Source organism: Nesoenas mayeri (genome assembly GCF_963082525.1).
Source record: "Nesoenas mayeri genome assembly, chromosome: 11".
NCBI classification, from domain to species: Eukaryota; Metazoa; Chordata; class Aves; order Columbiformes; family Columbidae; genus Nesoenas; species Nesoenas mayeri.
Window position 1 is genome coordinate 20,854,705 of NC_137563.1, and position 21,446 is coordinate 20,876,150.

Genomic DNA, 21,446 nt, shown 5'->3' on the forward strand with positions numbered 1-21,446 from the left:
GGTTTGGTAAAGTCACAATGTAGATGGTTGTACTGGGTGCGAGCTCATCGGTGGCCACGTGTGGCTACTGAACTGGAGCTTTGGTGGCCCGAAGTCGGCTCACACGAGGGATGGGGATGGAAAAAGATCCCGCCGGGACACGGCTGCTTTTGCTGTGCATCAGAAACGCGCCTTCGGTGCCTCGCGTGACGTGGGTGTGGAGGAAGGAGTGAGGTTTTGCTCTAAAGAAAACAGAGAAACTCGCCCTGGGACTCTACTTGCTTGTGCGATTTAGTTTCTTTTAATTGATATAATTTCCTATAAGGAAACGTCTGTTTCGCTTTTGGTGAAAAATGGGGTTTTGAGATGAACCCAAGAGGTTGTTTTGCTGTTGCTGCAGCTGCGCGTCCTTCGCATGCACAAAAATCACTGACGTAGCCGCTTCACCGTCGGCTCAGATGTGTGAGGCCATAAAAGAGGATGCCAGTGCAGTTTTATGGATGAATACGGATAATTCCAGGAGAACCTTGATATTTTGTATTTAAACATTAAGCACTCGACATCTACAATTAATTCCCTCGTTTACGGTGTGGCTGTGCTGATTTATTGCTAAAAAGCCAGGCAGTTTGGGAAGGGTTTTGAGACATTCGCTGAGCCCGTTTGTGGTTTCGATTAAACGGAGCGTTCGAGTGCAAAGATTTGGGTCGGGGTGATCCCGGTGCTTCTCCAACGGGAGAAAGGGCGACTTGGGAAGAGCCTTGTCTGCTCCTCAGCTCTTTGAGGAGTGAAAATGAGGTGTGGAATGGAGAGGTAGAGTCTTGCTAATCTCCAGGAGCATTTCTGCTCCGTCCCCAGAGACATCGGAGATGCAATTTCTTGTCCTGAAGATGTCCTGTATATTTTTGCTTGGGTTTCATGTCTAATGTGTTCCTTCCCTATCGCCACAAGTAATTAAAAGTGAACTACAGCGACCAAAATAAGCCGAGTACACTTTGATGCATGCTCCTCGCTGGTTTTTGATTGTATTCCTTTCCATGCTGGCTAATTCACAAAATTTGGCAATTTGCAATGGGTCATTAGCGTGAATTAGCTACTTTCTGATGGATATCGTAGCTTTGCAAATGCGCTTTATTAATCTCTGAAATACACCTATTTATTATCTCTCCCTGGGAAAGGGAAAAGGGGGTTTCTTGGCGTGGCGTTGGCTCTGCCTGCATTGGTCCCCGTCTGCGGGCACCTTCCCGCCTCCTTTATTTTACAGCCTGGTCGTTTTTTCCCAAATCGTTCCCAGAGCGGTGGCTTTGACAGCAAGAGAGATGAGAGCCGCCCGGCCCGGCCTCCGCCGCAAATGAAGCCTTAGCTGGTGCAGCCAAGGTGCCCTAATTGCTTATTGAATGAAGGGAATTAAAGGCGTTAATAGGTGAAGTGGCAGCTCCTTCGTTTTTGGAGCAGCAGAGGGATGTTTGTCGTCTTCTGAAGGCTGGGGAATGGCCAAGCCTGCCTGCGTGCTCTTCTCCGAGAGAAAAGAAAACCCAGCAGCTCTCCCTTCTGTCTGTCCGCTCCAAATTGGCTGTGACCAGGAGCATCGCTCGACCGGGATCGCTCAACTCGTAGAACCATAGAACGAGTCCGACTCCACAGGACACCCCACAGGTCACCCCGTGTGTCTGAGGACGGTGTCCAGTCTCTTCTTGAACACTGTCAGATTGGGGCTGTGACACCTCCCTGGGGAGCCTGTTCAGTGTCCAGCACCTCTGGTGAAGAACCTTTTCCTCATGTCCCACTGACCCTCCCTGGCACATCTTCTGCCATTGCAACTGGGGTCGCTCAACTGGGACCACTCCGGTGCTTTGCCTTTGGATGGAGAAGCCAGAGCCACGATGCCGACCGGCACGGAGCCCTCCCCGCCTCTGCGGTTCCCCTTTCCCAATGCAGCTCCGCGGAGGAGGATCCTCTTTGGAAAACCAGATGGCTGTGACCATGGGAGCCCCGGTTTGGGACTGGGACCACCACAGGGACACAGGGAGCCTCCAGAGCCCCGTACGGGAAGGGTACAACTGGTGGGTTCACCAGCACCGTGGAGCTTGTGCTGCTGCCAAAACTGACAGTGTTGGGCAAGCGGGGGAAAAGGCTGAGCTCCTTTTTTCCGACATTTACCCCCACGGTTATTTATGCCCCTTGGTTGTCTTTGGTCTTCGCCAGCTCTTCTTTCTTCCCGTCTCCGTGACTGATGCTCGGGGGATCTTTCCTGGTCACATCCATCTTGCTGCTTCCTCTGGCTGTTGAATTCTTTCAGACTCCTGGCGATCCTCCAGCCCGCGCAGAGCTTTATCTGAAATTTCTAAGCCTTTTTGGTTATTTTAACATGCTCTCTACCCCCTTCTAGGCTGTGCGTGAGGACAGGCCGCTGATTCCCATCTCTTTAAGCCTCTCGTAAATCACTTCACTTGTGCACTGGGCTTAGCGAGGGTGTCACCGGACCGGTTTTAAATCCGTGCGGCTGCTCCGCTTTCCCGGTGGAAACCAGCTCCCCGCTCTGGGGATGGTGACCCCCAGGTTTATCCCTATGGGGAGCATCGCGTTGCAGAGCTTGGTGCCAAACGAATTTGCTCAGAGGTCCCGTTTTGAGTGTTCCATGTTATTTTTGGCAGTGGCACGGCTGGCCGGCTTCAATGAGAACGGGCTTTGCGACGCTGGGAGAGCGGCCGCGGGGCTGGTGCTGCCGGCAGCGTCTCCGATGAGCCGTAGCGCCAGCTTGTCTAGCCGATACTCATCCCGAGCGCTCCCTGCTTAATCCTGGCTGGTTATTGCTCACAGGGTTGCTTTTTGGTTTTGCCACCGGTCCGTGGGTGGCCGAACCCCGTGGTGATGCCTCTTGGTGCTGCCGGATGGGGACGCTGGTTTGGGGTGAAGACGGGGCTGTAATTCTCGTTACCGGTGAGCCTTGGCGTGCAGGTTTGGGCACGGCGATTACGCGGTGGGTTCCACGTGTGCAGACACAACTGTTGAGTGTCGCTGATTCAGGAGAGATCAGAGGCTGCGGGAAGGAAGCCGGCTCTTTCATCTTACCCACCAAATTCTTGTTCTCCCGTGCATGTGAGTGTTGATCTCCTCTTTCGCAGTGATGAGAGCGCTGGGCACCAGTTTATGTTTCTGGGGGTGCTGAGCAGGCTCTGGGGTGTTGTCAGCTCTCAGGTTTTGAACTCTGCAATCATTCACTGGAACAACCTCCTCAGGGATGTGGTGGAGTCCCCGTTGCTGGAGGTTTTCAATGGACAGGGTGGTGGAAAATGGCATCTGCGCTCCCTTTCCCACCAAAGGTTGGACCGGGTGACTTGTCGAGGTCCCCTCCAACCCGATCTGCTCTACAACGTGAGTCATGTTGACACGTACGTTTCCGCTTGTAATGATGGTGCTTGCTCAGCTTCCCACCAGAGAAATGTGTTCAGCAGAGGACAAACAGGAGCCCTGAGAAGGTGACATTTGCCCCTTGTCCTTCACGGGGAAGAAACGATGTTTGGAGCCTTTGTGTGGCTCTATGGGTATTGATGCCCCTCCTGCCTGAACCAGGGACCACACACTTCAGGGATGTTCCTCTCGCTGTTAGTTTTCTTGAAATACAAAGCTCTAGACTTCCCCGTGTGTTGGCAGAGGAAATCCGAGTTGTGTTTCATTCCGTACAGATGTAGGGAGCTCGAAAAAAATGCAAGGATTGAGAGACATCAACATGAAATCACTGTAAACCTGAAGAACCGCGGGCTCTGGGGGCGCGACAAGCGACAAATCACGACTCTGAATGACACTTCCAAGAGCGATGGGAGGATTGAAGAGGAGCATGTTCCAGTTTCCCTGTTTTGTGACATTAAGGAGGGCCTGAAACATTTCCTCCTTTTCACGTCTCCCCTTTGTGTGCTGGTGATGTCGCCTCCTGTTGCGTTTGGCTTCTCAGCTTTGCCATCGAGCCATGTTGGAGAACGTTGGGTTTTCCAGCTCTACGTGGAGTTTGGGCGCCAGGGTTAAAGAAGTGTCAAGAAGAAGCAAACAGTTTTAGCTAAGCTGAAGTGTTTTTTCAAACACAGCCAGGTTGAGATCTGGCACCCTTATCTCATATCTACAACTTTGCTGGACGTCTTTGCGCCCCATAGTCTTGTTGAATGTTGCCGTAAAGGTCGTGGGTGGATAGGGGTGGATGTGGGGTTGAGTTTTGATCCGAGCTGCATTTTTTCGCCCGATGATGAATGTGAAGTTAACACTTGAGGGTATATTTGGTAGCTGGAGAGTGTATTTGGTAGCAGGAGAGCGTTGTGACTGCTCAGTCTCCTGAGCTTTGCTCCAGGTAGGGCAGTCGCCCAACCATCCCCACCAGAGAGGCCTTTGCTCCTCTTGTCCATCCTCCCGTGACCTCATCCGTCCTGCTTTTGTAAGCCTGGACTCAAGTATTTCAGGCTTTTCTCGAGGATGCCAACAAATGACTCAGGCCTCGAGCGCAGCCCCGTGTCAGGTTCATCTCCAGTGTCAAGGCTCAGCCTACGGAAACTCGGGAGTCCCGGCGCGAGCTCCTCGCCGGGCGCTCGGCCTGCAGTGCATGCTGGAAAATGTAGTCCTGGCGGGGTGCACCTCCATATTAAAGTAAAAAAACCCCAGAAGGGTAGCTCCATTTTATTCAAATTGCGTTCAGGCTTCTCCCTCCCGCAGCTCGCCGGTGCCGGCCCCGAGAGCCGCCCAAGTTGTCCCGAAGCTCCTCCGTTCCAAACCTCGCTCCGTTTCACAGCGAACAGCTTGTTTGGAAGCCCCGCGCCCCGGCGTGTTTTGCAACAGCTCGGCCTCCCGCGGGGCGCAGGCGATGGGGGGATCCTGCCCCCGTGGGGTGGCGGTTCTGGAGGGGGTCATGGTAAATCTCCTTTGTCTGCTGCAGCTTGACTGATGGATGGGGGAGAGCAAACCCTCCTCCCCTGCGTGATTTCTTGAGCTGAAAGCAGCAAGTGAGTGAGGAAGCTCCTTTGTGCAGATTTCTCCGTCTCCTCTTGTGCGTGCCAGCTGGCTCGCGTTCAACATTTCTCTTCTTTTTTTTTTCCTCCTTTTTCCTCATCTCTAGAGAGAGAGAGGGGGTGGGGAGAGAGGAGAACATCTTAAAAAGAAATCTGCAGAAAAGACATGGGAGTCACTTAACAAAAATCCAACCCAAACAAGCCCAGCTGGGGAATTACAAACGCGGCGGTAGGAGCTGAGCGAGAGGAGAGGCAGGCGCGTTTCCCCCCCCGCCCTGAGTTTCTTTAGTCGTAAAAGGAAACAAAAAGAGATCTTGTGCGGAGGCGGCGGATGGGGAGAGCGGCCGGCCCGCTGCCAGGAGGGGCCTGGACACCTCGTGCTGCTCCTGGGGAGCCCTTTGGGGTCTGAGTGAGCCAGGGGGGCCTCAGCATCCCCGTGCAGCTCTCCCCGGGCTGCCAGCGCTGCGTTTGCCCCCTGCCGCTCCATCGCGGGGGTCTCTTTGCTCTTTGGGCAGCATCTCCCCGAACCCCCAGCTTCCCGCCTGAGGTAACACCGCGTCCTGCGGGTTTTTATTCCCCCCACCCCGTCATCTTTGCTGCTCCTTCTTGCGGGCATTCCTGAAAGTTAATCAGGGTGAAAATTGCAGTCGGTCATGTCTGGAAGCCACCAGAGGCTGAAGCTGGAGCGCTGCAGGCTGGATGGAGCACATGGCGATGAGACAGGCTCCCTCCGTGTGGGCTGCTCGTTGCCAGGAGAAGAGCTTTTCTCCTGCATCTCGCCGCCCTTGGGCGTTCAGTCCTTCCTCGCTTTTGGTTTCTTGGCCTCCGGTAAGCGGCGGAGAAAGCCGGAGCGACGCGGGTTTGCTACCGAGCATCCTGCCCGGGTTTGAGCACAAAGAGCCGGGGGCTCGTGCGGTTTCCTCGCTCTCGTTTTGAAGGTGAGCCCGTTCTGCTTGAATAGCTTTCTCTAGGTGTGTTTGAAAGTGAACTTTCAGGTTTTGTCTCTTAATACGCTTGGCTCCGTCCCAGCCCATATCTGCGGATTGTAGAGGTCTCGGCACCTAATGGAGCTGAATTATTCATGTCTGGTGCTGTGTGTGCGCAGCATTCCCAAGCAGAAAGCTGCCTCCTTGTAGGATCTGCGCTCCAGGACTGCTCTTAAAACGCTTTGTTGGCAGGTCTCCAGGCCAACAAGTGAGCACATGCTTTTCATGTTGCACGGGGATCAATCCCGCGATGGCAGGAGGTAAGGGGAAGGACACGTTCAGAGCCCAATCAATCTCTTCGCTCTGTTTTCGGAGACGCTGGGATTTGTGGCGGCTTCGCTCCCTGCGTCGGGCAGACGGGGAGGATCTGGATGGCACCCGGAGCTTCTCCGGCTTTGCCAAACCAGGCGGTGGGAAGGAACCCTGCGATCGGTCCAACCAATGTAGCAGTGGCATCACAGGTCAGAGGGTCTTGCTTGGGAGAGAGACCTGAAACCCTCATCTCCAAAGAGACAAGAAACGCAGAATTGGGGTGGGAATTTCAGTGTCTGAGCTGCAGGAGGTGCCTCAGAGGCACGTGCTTTGGGTGACTCGCAGGGGACGCCCCTGGATCATACCCCGGGGCCCTGGTCCCCAGCCGTGGGTTGGGAAGGGCCGATCGCTGCCCCATCCCTCTCCCGAGCTCTGGGCACGACGTGACTTCCCACTGCTCCTGCAAACCCGCCTGTTCTCGTCCGTCCTGTTTGCGGTTCCGTCTGCATTAGCCGAGCTTGGGCTCCCTCGACGCCTCCTCCGTAGGGTGAATGGATTTTTTCTCCTCTTGTTTTCTAACCCTTTGATTGTTCCCGGCTCTCTAATCTCCGGGAACCCAGCGGACTTCTGGGCTCCTTCTTCTTTTTGTTGTGGTAGGAGTTGGCAAACGCTGCTGCTGTTTGCATGGTTTCAGAGCAAAGTCCTGCTCGTCTGCTCTCCTTATTTTGTATGTATAAGTAATATTTATGTACAAATGCATGCTCAAAACAGCGAGCTGAGGGCCGGCGTCGCGCGGAGCAGGTGATGCTGAGCCTGTCGCAATACAGCCCTGCGGATTGTCTGTCGCCTTCATGTCCTTGTCTGTCTGTCCCTTTGTTCCAAGCTGGCCATGGCCCTTTGGGTGGGCAGCTCTCGGGGTTGGACACCGACCTTCATCCTCCTTGGTAGCTGGTGTGTTGGTCCCGCGTGTCCCCGCGCGGTGGGGTTGTCGCTGTGCCTCGACTTTGGGGCTGTTACCACCTAAAAATCTGGTTCATCCACCCGACTTTGCCCATCTGGACAAAGCAATTGTTGCGGATCCGTGGCACAAAGGGCGCCAGGGGTCTGTGCCCATGGTCGCTGCCCATCGCCAACCCCATCGGCGGTTTGGGGAGGTGGGTTGTGGGGTCGGGCTGGATGCCGGGGCAGGAGGAGGAGGAAGAGGAGGGGGCAGCAGCGACAGGAGCACGTGGGGCAGCTTTGGGAAGCCGTTTAGCGACTCTGGCGCACAAAGTGATCTCCTGATTTGGCACTTTCTGTGCCGCTGAAATGAGAGGTCAGTGCTTTTCATTTCCAGCTTGCATGCTAGCCCCCAGCTCCTGGGGTTAAAAATCTCCGTAATGACCTGTCAGAGAGCGGATTATTAGCTGTACAGAGCCGAGGATGCTGTGGGGAGCAGATGGAAAATGGCCTGGCTGCGGCAGGCTGGCTGATGAAAGAATCCCTGGCATTTTTACAGTGTTTGCATCTCTGGAAACACACCACGAAGCTGCTTTCCAGCCTCCTGCCTGCTGGGGTTTGAAGAAATTCGTGCTTGTGTGGGTTTTGTGTGCGTGGTGGTGTTGTTTTCCCCCCCTCTTCTCGTCCCCTTCTCATTTCTGTTTAAATCACCTGGTTTTGAAGCGCTGGTCAGAGCACGGCGAGGACGGGCAGGAGAGCAGCTCCGGCCTAATGGGCGCTCAAGGATTTGAGAAGAGATGTGGAGAGCCAGGAGCTGGCTGGGAAGAAGCTGTTTCGCCTCTTAATTATGTCTTGTAATTGCCACCAGCTAATATCAGCGAGTATCTTTCAATCCCCACACCAGAGTAGGAACATGGATTGGCCCACGGTTGAACCCGGACGGCCCGAAATTTCTCCGGAGGAGAAATTTCGGGCCGTCCGGGTTCAACCGTGGGCCAATCCCGTCCTTCCCAGTTAAGACCAGTTTCTCACCATCTGAAGCTGCTGGAGGTGATGGGTTTCACACCATAAAGCCTGGGGGTGCAGGATGGAAACCCAGCGCTTCTCGCTACCGTTCTTAAGCCTCGCGGGCACTCCAAAGCCAGGGATTTATCTCCCACCGAGACACTCGACTTCCCCGGCGAGCGGCTCTTGTCCCTCCCCCCGGGTGGCATCGGCAGGAGAGGAATCAATCCTCCCTTCCCGGGGCAGCGCTCGATAATTCAAAGGGAAATGGCGAGCAGGGAAACGTGTGAGTAATGTCTTGTTGGAGCCGAGAGCCGTGACCTGCCAGGGCTGCTATTGATCGAGGGACCGGTGCCAGATGGCTGCTGCGGCGGGGAGGAGACGGGAGGATGTTGCGATAGGGGGTTTTTGGGGCATTTAGAGCTCTCCTGCCCGCACGTCAAGGCAGATCTTGGTGTGTAACGCTGTTGTCTGTGCTCTCCGTTTCAGCAGCGATGCCGTCACCTGGGCAGACCCCGAGCGCTGGAAGCCCCCCGAGGAAGTAGGTGACCCCCAGGGCCTGGAGCAGGGAAGAGCCTTGAACCGCGAGGGGCCGTTAACTCTAAGATGTCCTTGAGCAGCGGAGCTTCCGGAGGGAAAGGAATTGATGCGAACCCGGTTGAGACGTACGACAGCGGGGATGAGTGGGACATTGGCGTAGGGAATCTCATCATTGACCTGGACGCTGATTTGGAGAAGGATCAGCAGAAATTGGAAATGTCGGGCTCCAAAGAGGTGGGGCTCCCGGCACCCAACGCGGTGGCGACACTACCGGATAACATCAAGTTTGTGAGCCCGGTGCCGGGCCCGCAGGGCAAGGAGGGCAAATCCAAATCGAAAAGGAGCAAGAGTGGCAAGGACAGTGGCAAGCCGACGCCGGGGACCTCCTTGTTCACTCCCGGCGAGGGCGCTGGTGGCAAGAAGGAGGCTCAAGGACGTTCTGGGGACGGCGCGAACTCGGGTGGCTTGGTGGCCACTGTCACCCCGAAGGGCTCGGAGAAGTCGGCCAAGGCGTCTCGCAGCGTGGCCGGCTCCAAGAAGGAGAAGGAGGGCGGCTCGTCCAAAAGCAAGAAGGAAAGGGGTGAGGGCGCGGGGGCTGCGACCGAGAAGGAGCCCAGCGTGCTGCAGCCCCTGGCCCTGGCCGTGAGGGTGGGACAGTACGACGGGGGCCAGGGGACAGAACCTGCTGCTGCCGAGCAGCTCGGGAGTATAGCTATCGACACGGGAGCTGCGCTCAACCCCTTGGGAATTAAGTCGGAGCTGGAGGACGGGGAAAGTGAGTGCCGGCAGCTGAAGAAGGTGAAATCGGAGAAGGTAAGAAAGGTGAAGGGCTGCGGGTGGAGGTGGCATTGCCGCTCGGCTCTGGCGGCTGCTCCAGGGAATGACAGGGACCACTGGCGGCCGGTGCTGCTGGGTGGCTGGTGCTTCTGGTTGTGGCATGAGGACACTTTGGCCGTGTGACATGCCGAGTCTGGCCGCGGTGATGGGAAGGCACCGCTCGCGCTGTGCCCGTGTTCTATAGACCTTGCTGTCACTGTGCGTCAGGCTGCGATCCTGCCGGACCCACAGGGATCTGGTTTCATCAGTGCCGAGTGGGTCCGAGTCTCTCTGTGGCTCTGTGGGAGCAGCCAGGGCCGGTGAAGGTGATCTCAGCGGCCTATGCCGGATCCTGCCAGGACAGGACCGTGTCTGGCCGCCGTGCTCTGCTTCCCAGGGGCTTCACCTTGCGTGTCAGAGCTCTCCGCAGCTCCCACAGGAACTTATTTCTCTCCGGTTGCATCATTTGCAGAGAAGGAGACCTCAACGTGTTGGTAAATGCGGGATCTGCGCGGAGGCGCAGGCAAGCACGAGGTTGACAGGAGGTGCCTCCTCGTTTCTGACTCCGCCATTGGTACGTGGGTTTTGTCCCCCTCGCGGTGACAATCGGTGGGTTCCTGGGTGGATTTCCTGACATGTTCCTTCTCCGCTAACGTGCAGCAGCGATGCTGAGCCAGCGAAGTTCCTTTTCCAGGTCATGGGGGCCACAAAAAGCCCAGCCAGTGGTGTGCGGTGATGTGGTGTACGTCTGTCTGTCTGTCTGTCTGTCTGAGTGCCATTCGGCTGTGCACAGCTGTTTGTGGATGCAGCCGCCTGATGGGCAGCTAAGTTCAGTTGGTTTTTAGGAATCAAGGTGGCTGTCGTGGTTTCTGGGGGCAGGCGGGGGCCGCTTTGGGGTGCGCGGAGCTGAAGCTTCTCCGCACCGGTTGGACATGGGACATCAGCGGTCCGATCGGGTTTGCCGTGAGCATCACGAGCGTCTGCGCTCTTGGGGCTCAGCCCTGGCGCTGTCTCCACACGCTGGGTGTCAGGACAGCGGTTGGGGGGTGTCGGGTGTGCGTGCCTGTGTTTGCAGCTCTCCGGGAGCGTTCCGGCTTTGGTATAGAGACCGCAATGCTGGGTGGAGAGCACTCGGTGGCTTTGGGAGAGTTGCTGACACCAGCGAGATGTTGGGGAGATTTATTTTATTTCCATCTGCAAAATATGGAATATATATGGAGAGAAGCATGGTGGAGATGGTCAGTGATGGGGGAAGAGCTGCTAAGTAGGTCAGTGCTTCCTCCGTCAAGAGAAAGGCTCCTGGGGCAGGAGAGTGAAGCCTGTAACATGAAGGGTGGTGCGGAAACGCTGCGTTGTTTCCTCATCCCTCCCAGCAGCAGAACCGGCGAAGGAGAGCGGGGAGAGCAGCAGCTGCTCTTTTGCGTGGTGGACTTGAACACTGCTGTGAGAAGCTGTGGGTGCCGGAGGCTCAGCTGGGTGGGTTGGTGGAGGAGGAACCCGTGGTGGCGATGGACGGGGCAATGTCTCCTGGTTGGGAAAGCCCGAGGAGGGCTGGAGCTCGGGACGTGGTTTGGGAAGTGTCCTGAGGCTGTTCTGTTCCTTCACGGCCATCCCCGCTGCCACGGGAGCTGCCTGGACCACTGGTCGGACCCCACGGGGCTTTTCCTGTATTTTCGCTATGATTTCTTTCCTGGCTGCAGGTGCAGAGAGCATCTACGGGTACCAATGCCAAAGCAGGGTGGGGGTTGTGAAGACAGAGACCAAACATCATGGGTCTTGGTGGGACTGGGCCCATGTGAAGCTGCTGAAGTTCAGCCAGGCCACGTGTGAGGTCCCACAGCTGGATCAAGGCAACCGCAGTGTCCTGCAAAGAACAACCCTGTTGTGGAGAAGGACTTGGGCGTGCTGGTGGGTCTGGAGAGACCTTAGTGTGGCTTTTCAATACATACCGGGGCTTGTACAGAAGATGGAGAGAGACTTCTTACCAGAGAAGTAAAGAGGGTGGGTTTAGATCAGACAGCAGGGAGAAATGATTTATGGTGAGTGTGGTGAGACACTGGGATGGGTTCTTCAGAGGAGCTCTGGATGCCCCATCGCTGCAGGTGTTCACGGCCAGGCTGGACGGGGCCCTGAGCAACCTGAGCTGGTGGAGATGTCCCTGCCCATGGCAGGGGTGGCACTGCGGCAGCTGGGAATGTCCCTGCAACCCAAACCATTCTGTGGGTCTATGATCTCTGCACACATACCCTGTGAGAACAGTTCTGCTGTTTCACTTGTCCCAGTTCAGGTACAACCACATCGATAAAGGCTCATTGCGATTTGGGGGAGTGATTTAAGGTCTGGATCTGCAGGAAGACATCTCATGTCTGGTCTAAGAGGAAAGGTTGGCCATGTTCCGTCAGCCTCCTGGGCACAGCGAGATGACTTCCCTTGGGTTGGGACAGTCATGGGTGAGGAGAAGAATGGTGTCTGTGTGGTGAGGGGTAGGAACGTGGTTTTATCTCTTGAAGAAGCATCTGAGGATGGGCCAGCGGCCGGGGCAGGGTGGAGGATGGCAATGAGAGCGGCCTCGTGCTGCCCTTGTCTCCCGAAAGCTGCAGAGATGCTGCTGAATGGGTCTGGAGGACAAGCCCAGAGCAGAGGGACGTGCTGGCCGTGGGAGGGCAGCTGTGCCCGGGACGGAGGGGACGGGTTCCTGCAGGCCTGGGGACAAACCCCGCCTGGGAATGGAGCAGCTTGTTCAGAGTGAAACAGGAACAGCCGCAACGTGACTCAGCCCAACCTTTGGTCCCCGGCAGCGTGTCCTCTGGGTAACCCAGCGCTGCTCCCGCTCCGCGTCTGGGATGGAGCGGGAGGGACCTTCTCTCCCGTGCATACGTGCGGTGGAGCAGCCGGGCGGTTTCGTTGCACCTCCCTGGCTGGATTAAAGAGCACTCGAACAACGAGTATTTTCGCCTCGCTGCGGTGCCTCGGTGCCACCGCTCGCCGCTCCTTCTGCTTTTGTGCTCTTTGAACATCTCGCTGGAGGGTTTCGCAGCCCTCCCGTCTGCGCCGGCTGGAGGAAGGAGCTTTGCTTTGGGGTTTTCACGTCTGCAGGAGCTGCCGTGGTATCCACGGGCAAGGTCACCCTTGCTCCTGTGTCTGGCGTTGCAGGTGGACGTGGCCCGTGGGCTCAGTGGGAGATGTTTTGCCGGTGTGACCCCACAGCTCTTGTGGTCGCCGCTTTCCTTGGGAACCAAATCTCCCGAACACCCTTTTCCTCAACGCGTACCCAGCTCTGTGGCATGTCCTGGCTTGTTATGTACTCGCCTTGAACCCGCTGCCACCGGCGCATCGGGACACGAGCGATAACATCGCCAGGGATGGGGCTGACGGTGACGAAACCTGTTGGCAACAACCTCGCTGAGACATTCCAGGGTCTCCGGGGTGGAACAGGCCACGGGCGCAGGTTTCCCTGGGGCTGCCCTTCGCCAGCTCCCGGAGCCCCAAAATGTATTTGGGGCCACCAGCGGAAGCAAGAGAAACAAGCACGTGCTGATGGAGCCGTGTCCGGAGCACGGGCACCAGAACCGGGTCTGGTTTGGGAGGGAACGGCCGCGCTGGGCGAGCGGCCGCGCTCAGCAAAATGGCCGTGCAGGGCGCAGCGGGGCTGGGCGAGCCGCTTTGTGCCGCCCGCCGCCTTCCCGTCCCGCGGCTGGGTTCCCGGGCGGCGAACGCCCCCCGCCAGCCCCGCTCCGCCGTGCGCTGGGGCGGCTCGCCCGGCCGCGAACCTTCAGCATTGAACAAAAGAGCCTCCCAGCTCTTGGCTGCTGCTCCGGCTTTGTTTTGATTGAGAGGTTGTTCAGCAGGAGGAGGGCGCATGGGTTGGTTTTTTTTCCCCTCCTGACGAGCGTCCAGATGCGACGCTGCTGCAAACAAGGGAAAGGCAAACAGAAGCTGCTGGAGACTCGGCAGCTCTGAAAAGCCTCTCCGGGTCACGTGCGCTGCGGCGAGGAGGGTGGATTTGGCCGTGTCCCTCTGTGCCGTAGGGGATAAAAGCCAGGGGTGCATTGTTTTGACCCTGAATTTCCCCCTCTGAGCAGAGATCGCAGGCTTTGGGTGAGGGGGTTGGGGACACCGCGGTGGTGTGGAGATACATTTCTGGTTCCCCGGGGGCCAGCGTGGCCTTGGAAATGGTGCTTTTTTGTTGTTGTTAAGCCATTTTTGATGGGAGGGACGAGGATGGAGGGGTGAGGGTTGGATGTGCCGAGATGACTCCAGCTTGGAGAGGCGAGATCTACCAGGTCCAGCCCAACAGGAGGCGGCCGCAGACCCTCCTGGGGACATTTCTGCACGTTGGGTGTTGCGTTTCCTTCTGGATTTGTATCTCGTAGAAGGAGGGAGACGTGGGAGCTGCCATGCTGAGGGCTCGAGCCTTCTGTGCTCACAAAAAAACACCCAAAACACACCAGAGCAGCTTTTCCCACCCCAAATGTCAAGACGTTTGACACGAGGCTTCAGCAAAGCCCGGGCTGCTCTGACCGAGGCTGGAGAGGCCTCCCCGGCCTCATGTGTGGCAGACGTGTGTGTGATTTGGACCCAGAAGTGACGGGTAGTGCCCAGCCTGGGTTCGCTTGTCTCGGGGCTGGATTTTGGGGAGGAAAACTTCCCAATGGAGGCGTTTGGGTGAAACCACCCTTTCCCTTACAGCTCGCTCTGGCTCTCCAGGGCTGCCTGAACCCTGCCGTTCCTTTTCCCCTGGGATTTTTTGGGCAAATGCTTGGGGTAGGGACCTGCTCATATCCCGAATCCGGGCAGAAGTGATTTTCCTGCCCGCTCAGTGCCGTGTTCCCCTTGCTCTGCAGGGAATGGTGCAGAGAGCGATGTGGGGTGCAGTGACACAGGGATGCAGCGACAGGGCGTGTGGTGACATGGGAGTGGGGCGACAGGGGGTGCATTGACACAGTGCGGTGTCGGGGTGCAGTGACAAGGGGGTGCATTGTCACGGGGCTGCAGCGACATGGGCTGCAGGGACACAGGGGTGCAGTGACAGGGGGTGCATTGTCATGGGGCTGCAGCAACATGGGCTGCAGGGAGACAGGGTGCATTGATATGGGGGTGCAGCGGCACGGGGTGCAGTGACGTGGGGTGCAGGCAGCTGCCTCTTGCCATGGTTTCTGTCCCCGGCCAGGCTGGGACGAGCCGCTGACAGGGCCGTGCTGGGAGGCTTTGGGAACAACACCACTCAGTTCCTTATCGGCCCCGGAGCTTCTGCTGCGGGAACAAGGCGCGAGGGGCACACGGCCAACTTGTGTCAAGAGCTACAAAGGAGGAAATTGGCCTCGTTCACTTAAAACCATGGGGTTAGTCTTTGAGTTTTGGCTCCTGCTGAGAGGTTATTTATATGCAGGCTTTTATTATTTTATTTTTTTTTAATAACTGCTGGATGTAGCAGCTTTAGCCGATCCCGCCTCTGAAGGCAAAATTGCATCTCTCTCTGTTTGCTTTCCCGGCTGGCAGCGTGAGGAAGGACTAGTTAAGGGGTGAGTTAGTTGTGCTGCCCGACCCACTGGCATTACCGGATCCCAGTTAATCGCTCGTTGAGCCCAAACGCAGCCCCGTCCCCACCACAGCGGGAGGAAGCAGGACCTGTGGCAGCAGGTCCCGGAGCTGGGAAAGCAGAGAAAAGGGCGCTGATGGAGGGGACGGCTCCCCCGGGGGGTCTGCGCCGCATCCTCAGCACGGCCGAGCTGCAAACCTGGCACTGTGATTAGAAATGTTGATGAAAGGGCCGGTGGGTGATTGATCCTGCTGACTCACGGACCTGATTTCTCCTCCGATGGCGACGGGAACCGCTGGAGATGGGTCAGATTTTGAGGCTAATCGGCCTGGGTAGACTCGTGTTTGTTACTTTGCTTCCAGGCTGGCGGTGGTTGCTCATTAGCCTAATGACCCCGGTTACCCAGCACCATTTATCTCTCCGAGTGAGATTGCTTTAAAGGAAGATTCGTGCGTCTCCGAAAGCTTCAAAACCCGGCGGCTGTGCCGGGGAGGTGATGTAGGGGGATGTGCCAGGAATAACCTGCTAATGAGCAAAGCTGCTCCAACCACTGGAAAGGGCTGGGGAGCGAAGCACCGTCTGCTTGTCCCTTCCTCCGCTTTTCCAGCGTGGTTTGTTGGGGATTCGCCACCTTCTCCCTGTTTCCTGCAAGCTTTGTGCCGCTGTTTTCCCAATGTTTGCCATGCAAACACGGTGCTGTGTTCCTCTGACGGTGATTTTCGGGTTGTGAAATCCATCCCACCTGCGAGTCCTTGTGCAGCTGGTGATTGCAATGGACTTTTTGTGGTGACTCATTGGGGTCTTCCCACCTCATGGTGGTCGTGGAGTCCTCATTTTGCTGCAAGAGCAAAGCCGCCGTGGGTCTCGCAGGAGTTGGAGAGCCGGGGAGACACAGCCCAGGGCTGGAAAAAGGATCGCCGGGCTCTGAGATGATTTAATGCCGCCAGCAGCCTGATGATATGTTGTATTTGGTGACAACATCTGCTGGAGGTATTCCTGTCCCTGTTACTCACTCCTGCCCACGGAGCAGCGCAGGGGGCTGAGCTGCTGGAATAGAATAAAGGGGTTTTGTGGGCCGAGGCAGTGGGGACACGGCTTTGCCAGCCGGTGTTGGGGTGTAAGGGCCCCTCGCGGGGCTGGCGGTGGCTTTGGCCAGCACCTCTCCTTGTCCCTTGTCCCCTGGCTGAGCGGTGCTGCGGGCAGGATAAATCCCTTTGCAGGGAGACGTTAACCACAAAGCTTTTGTACGGTGGAGTAACAGCACGTGCTTCTATCTGCTGATGTTCCCCCTGTGCTTGGACTGAAATGAGTTTAAAACTCGGTGTCTAGATGTATTGTAAAATATTGTCTGGCCCTCGTTCACTTGGGGTCCGGTGAAGATGGCGAGCAAGCCTGCTCCGCAGCATTAATTCTGGTCACGGCGTGGAGGTTGCCACATTTTACATGTCATTGAGGGGATGGGATGTGATACAACTCAAAATGGTGTTTCGCCCGGTGCGAGGGACCAAGAGGAGCTGTCCGGGCTCTGTGCTGCCCTTCCTTAGTGCTGGAGCCTCCGTGCCTCAGTTTCCCGTGCATGGATCAGATGCCCCATTAGGTACTTTGTCAAGCACAGCACCCAGGCACTGTGGCTGGAGAACACACCATCACAGCTACAAACCCTGTGCTGATGTTGTGTTTCCTTTGCTTTTTTCCCCCATGTCAGCAAGTAATTTCACTCTGGGAAGCTCGCTCCCCAATTAGCGATGTAAATGCAATGTTGTGATTTTTTTCCCCAGGTGCTATGCAAACGAACGCCGTTCCCAGCCTCCTCCCGCTCGCTGGGATGCGGGAACATGGCCTCCTGCTCTGAGAACGGCCCCGTTCACCCGTTGCACAGGGGGCTGGTTCTGGAGTGAACCCTGTGGCGGCACTGGCCTGGAGTTCAACCTGTGAAACAGGATCCAGTGCTGGGTCTCAGTCCTGCGTTCAAGTACGTTTGGGCTGGAGGAAGCAGAGCAGCCTGTGTGTGTGACCAGTGGTAGGGTTGTGTTGTCCCAAAGGGGTTTGTTCTCTAGGACATCTCCAAAATAATCGGTGCTGCTAACGCCAGTGTTGGTGCCGGGATGGCACATTGTGGCAAAGGGGCTGCTATGTCCTCGCAGTCCCACGCTGAGCATTGTGCGCACCGAGAACCACTAATAACATGATTATTCCAGCTCCGAGTGTTTCACAGAACCCCAGAATGTGAGGGATCAGAAGGGCCTTGGAAAGCTCATCCAGTGCAATCCCCCCATGGAGCAGGAACACCCAGATGAGGTTACACAGGAAGGTGTCCAGGCGGGTTGGAATGTCTGCACAGAAGGAGACTCCACAACCCCCTGGGCAGCCTGGGCCAGGCTCTGACACCCTCACCGGAACAAGGTTCTTCTCATATTCAAGTGGAACCTCCTGTGTTCCAGTTTGCACCCATTGCCCCTTGTCCTGTCCCTGGTTGTCACCAGCAGAGCCTGGCTCCATCCTCCTGACACTGCCCCTTTCCATCTTGATCCCCAGGAATGAGTCCCCCCTCAGTGTCCTCTTGTCCAGCTCCAGAGCCCCAGCTCCCTCAGCCTTTCCTCACACGGGAGATGCTCCACTCCCTGCAGCATCTTGGTGGCTGCGCTGGACTCTCTCCAGCAGTTCCCTGTCCTGCTGGAACTGAGGGGCCACAGCTGGACACAAGATTCCAGGTGTGGTCTCCCCAGGGCAGAGCAGAGGGGCAGGAGAACCTCTCTGACCTACTGACCACCCCCTTCTAACCCACCCCAGGTCCCATTGGCTTCCTGGCCACAAGGGCCCAGTGCTGGCTCATGGTCACCCTGCTGTCCCCAGGACCCCCAGGTCCCTTTCCCCTACACTGCTCTCCAATAGGTCATTCCCCAACTTGTACTGGAACCTGGGGTTGTTCCTACCTAGATGTCAGGCTCTACACTTGCCCTTGTTCTATTTCATTACATTTTTCCCTGCCGCGACGTGGGCAGTAGACAAGCGGGGACGTTGGTGCCGGAGCTGAGCCCTGGCCATGGAGCGCAGGAGTGATCGGAAGGAAAGGACGAGCCGGGGCTGAAAAGGAGCCTGTGCGGGAGCGTGGCCGGGCGCCAGGCGGTAACGAATGGCGGGGAAGAGCCGCGTGTGCTGGCGAAGCCTCTCCCAGACAAGCGGATCTATAGGCGGCCTTGTCGGCAGAGCGACGCTTTAGGGCTTCGAGTGCTGTTTGCTGTTCTGCGGCCGGGAGGGAGGAAGGCACCGTGTATATATATCACAGAGCCCAGCAGTTTGCTAACAGGAAGGTTTATTTTTTGCTGAGCATTAACATTTCAAGGTACAGGAACTCTGGAGGTATTTAGTGTTTTATGGTCTTCCAGGCCGGCTATTAATACTTTGTGTACAGGGTGAAGGGAGCTGGAGGGGCTGAGCGCTGAATGGCCCTTTGAGGGGAGCCAGCCCTTCGGTACAAACCCTATGGCCGCAAGCAGAACGTTTCTCAGCCACCCTGACCCGGGGGGAGAGATAAAGCCCTTTGCTAACGGGGAGAGCTGGCAGTTCCGCAGGGACTGGATCTTGTATCAAAAAAGCATCGCGGTGACCGAACGTGCCATGGCTTTGCCAATCACTGCCTGGTTTGCGGACGAGCCACGTCCCAGGAAAACGCTGTCTCAGCTCCATCCTGCAGCCCAGGAAAGCAGGAGGTGGTGGTGTTCCCCACGATGGATAATTCGATGGTAGCGAATGGGGCGTCCTGTCCGTGTGGGTTCAGTGTTTGCTCATTCCCTGAGGCGCGTGGCATTAAAAACTGGGAATTTGGGGATTTCTGGGCCGTGGGTCCCGGTGCAGAGGGCAGCGGCAGGTCCTGGGCTGTTTATTCTCCTGCGGACGGCGGCTGTTTTGGGGTTCCCAACGCTCCCAGTGTGCTCGAGCCCTGGGGTGAGACCTGATCCTGAACCAGTGAGCAAAGCTCCTGTTGGCTTCGATGTGAAGTCAGCAAGGGCGAATGTAAAGAGCAACACCGTCTGCCATTAAAATCTCAATGCGGCCTGCACAATAGCGATACTTCTCATTGTCAGGTGGCAGTGTGCTCGCACAAAGCTTTTCCCAAAGTCCTGGAGCAACAAGAGATGGCCATTAGCCCTCTCAAGACTGCGCTCTGCTGGCGCCTGGGTCAGATAATGGTGTTAATGCTGCTCAAACAGCTTAACTTGAATTTCTTCCGCGTAGCAGCAGATAGTTACAGTGATGGCATTTAAAACAAAACGTCTGATTATAGAGTCTGGTCAAAAATATACAGCTTGGAGCCACCTTTGAAGTGACAGAAGAGGAAGGAGGCGATTTCTTGTATTTCAGGCAGAAGAGTGGAAGTTGAAGCGATGCCCTGCGAGCTGCACGCAGGGAAGGGCCAGCCCTGGGACGGGCATGGGTGAGGTGCACCACGTTTTCCCGATGTCCTTTGGCCGCAGGAACGAGAGCGACCAGACTTGCAGGTGCCTCTTGTTTCTGGGCAAGAAACCAAGAGCTTCATCCTCCAGGCCGCCGGAGCAGCCAGATTTTCTGGGCAAGAGAGGGATCCAGTTTGGTGCAGATCCCAAGCCTGTGGTGAGGGGTTGGCTCCTCTTTCAAAGCCACCGCCGTGAAGCGGAGCATGTTGAGCTGCAGCAGTGGGCCGGGGTTTTGGTAAACTGGACATTTCTGGGCGCGGAGACCCATGTTACGGTGCTGTGCTTTGCTCCTTGCTCACTGTTCTGCTGTTGTGTGTTGCCCAAAACCCTTTGGTCCCTGGCCAACCTGTTTCAAACGTGGCACTAAAGCAGCACCGGGCAAGAGGGGGCTGGGCAGTGAGGGTTCCAGCCTCCCACCACCCAGCGAGGCTTTTAAACTGGGAGCTGATGGGCTGATACAGGAGATGGGAAGAGAATCGCTTTCAATTTTCCATTGATCCTACGGAGCCGGCTGTGTTGGTGGCTGTTGGCTCTGGCACTCCGGTCCTCTTTACTTCTCAGTTCTAGGAAATCGAATAAAGAGAAAACCACTTAGGGGAGGATTTTAATCAGAACTTGGCAGAAGAACTTAGAGGAACCCAAGAAATCTTCTGATGACTGAGATTGCCGATGAGCGGAAAGGGCAAAGACTTGGGTGGGTTGGGTTTCTTCTGGCCTGTTTAGTGGGATCACATTAGCATTCCTGACCCCCTAAGCTGGGTGAGAGGAGAAATCAAATCAGTTGTCTTCAACGTGCCAGCTGGAAATGAAGCAGAGTCCTCTGGGGTGGTTGATGGAAGTCATCCCAGACCTGGAGATGCCCAGCATGGCTTGGAGGAGATGGCTTTGTAGTCATTGTGGCCTTGCAGATTGGGGCTGTTGCGTGGTATGGTTGGGTTTCTTCAAGAAGTTGGTCTTGGCAGGCGTGAGGGTTGGGTTCATGTGAACCTCATGAAGTTCAACAAGGCCAAGCGTGAGATTCTGCAGCTGAGTTGGGGCAACCCCCAGTATCAATACAGACTCTGAGGGGCAAAGGGGTTGAGAACAGCCCTGTGGAGGAGGACGTGGGGACACTGGGGGTGATAAAGCGTGCTCTCGCAGCCCAGCAAGCCAGTTGTGTCGTGTTGGAGCAGGTCCAGAGGAGGCCATGGAGATGGTGAGAGGTCTGGAGCAGCTCTGCTATGGGGAGAGGCCAAGAGGTGGGTTGTGCAGTTGCAGAGATGCTGGACAGACCTTATTGTGGCTTTTCAATATGTATAAGGAAGACAGAGAGTTTTTACCAAGGTCTGTAGTGACAAGGGGCAACAGTTGTGAACTGAAAGAGGGGAGATTTAGATTGGAATTAAGGAAGGAATGTTTTTATGATGAGAGTGGTGAGACACTGGAAGAGTTTGTGGATGCGCCATCATGGGAGTGTTCAGGGTCATGTTGGACAGGGCTCTGAGCACCCTGAGCTACTGAAGATGTCCATGCCCATGGCAGGAGTGGCACTGGGGAGCTGGGCAGATCCCTTCAACCCAAACCCTTCTGTGGGTCTGTGGTGTGAAGTTGTTGACGATAAATGCTGTTGGGAGTGAGAAATGCTGCTGGGAGGCTTAGAGCCTTTGTGGGTGACGTTTGGGTTCAGACTGAGACTTGTGTGAGGGATGTCCCCTTGAGGGGTGTCTCTTGGAGGGGTGTCCCCTTGAGGGGTGTCTCTTGGAGGGGTGTCCCTTTGAGAGGTGTCTCTTGGAGGGGTGTCCCCTTGAGGGGTGTCTGTTGGAGGGGTGTCCCCTTGAGGGGTGTCTCCTCACTTGTCCAAACCCGTTGCTGTGCTGGGAGATTCATCTCTGCTCTCCAGACCCCGTGTATCACTGATGATGAGTTTCCCATAACATCTCAGCTCAAGTTTCCCATTTTGGAGTTTGGC

General features: G+C 56.4%; 1 protein-coding gene across 1 annotated transcript in view; it reads left to right on the plus strand.

The window, feature by feature from the left end:
* The window catches only part of ZNF609 (zinc finger protein 609), a 59,576-nt gene that overhangs the window by 2,841 nt on the left and 35,289 nt on the right, over positions 1–21,446 (plus strand). Inside the window, exon 2 of the mRNA XM_080351575.1 lies at positions 8,639–9,502. Within this exon, the coding sequence (XP_080207701.1) occupies positions 8,756–9,502 (747 nt within the window). The 5' untranslated portion in view covers positions 8,639–8,755. The remainder of the gene's footprint in view (positions 1–8,638; positions 9,503–21,446) is intronic.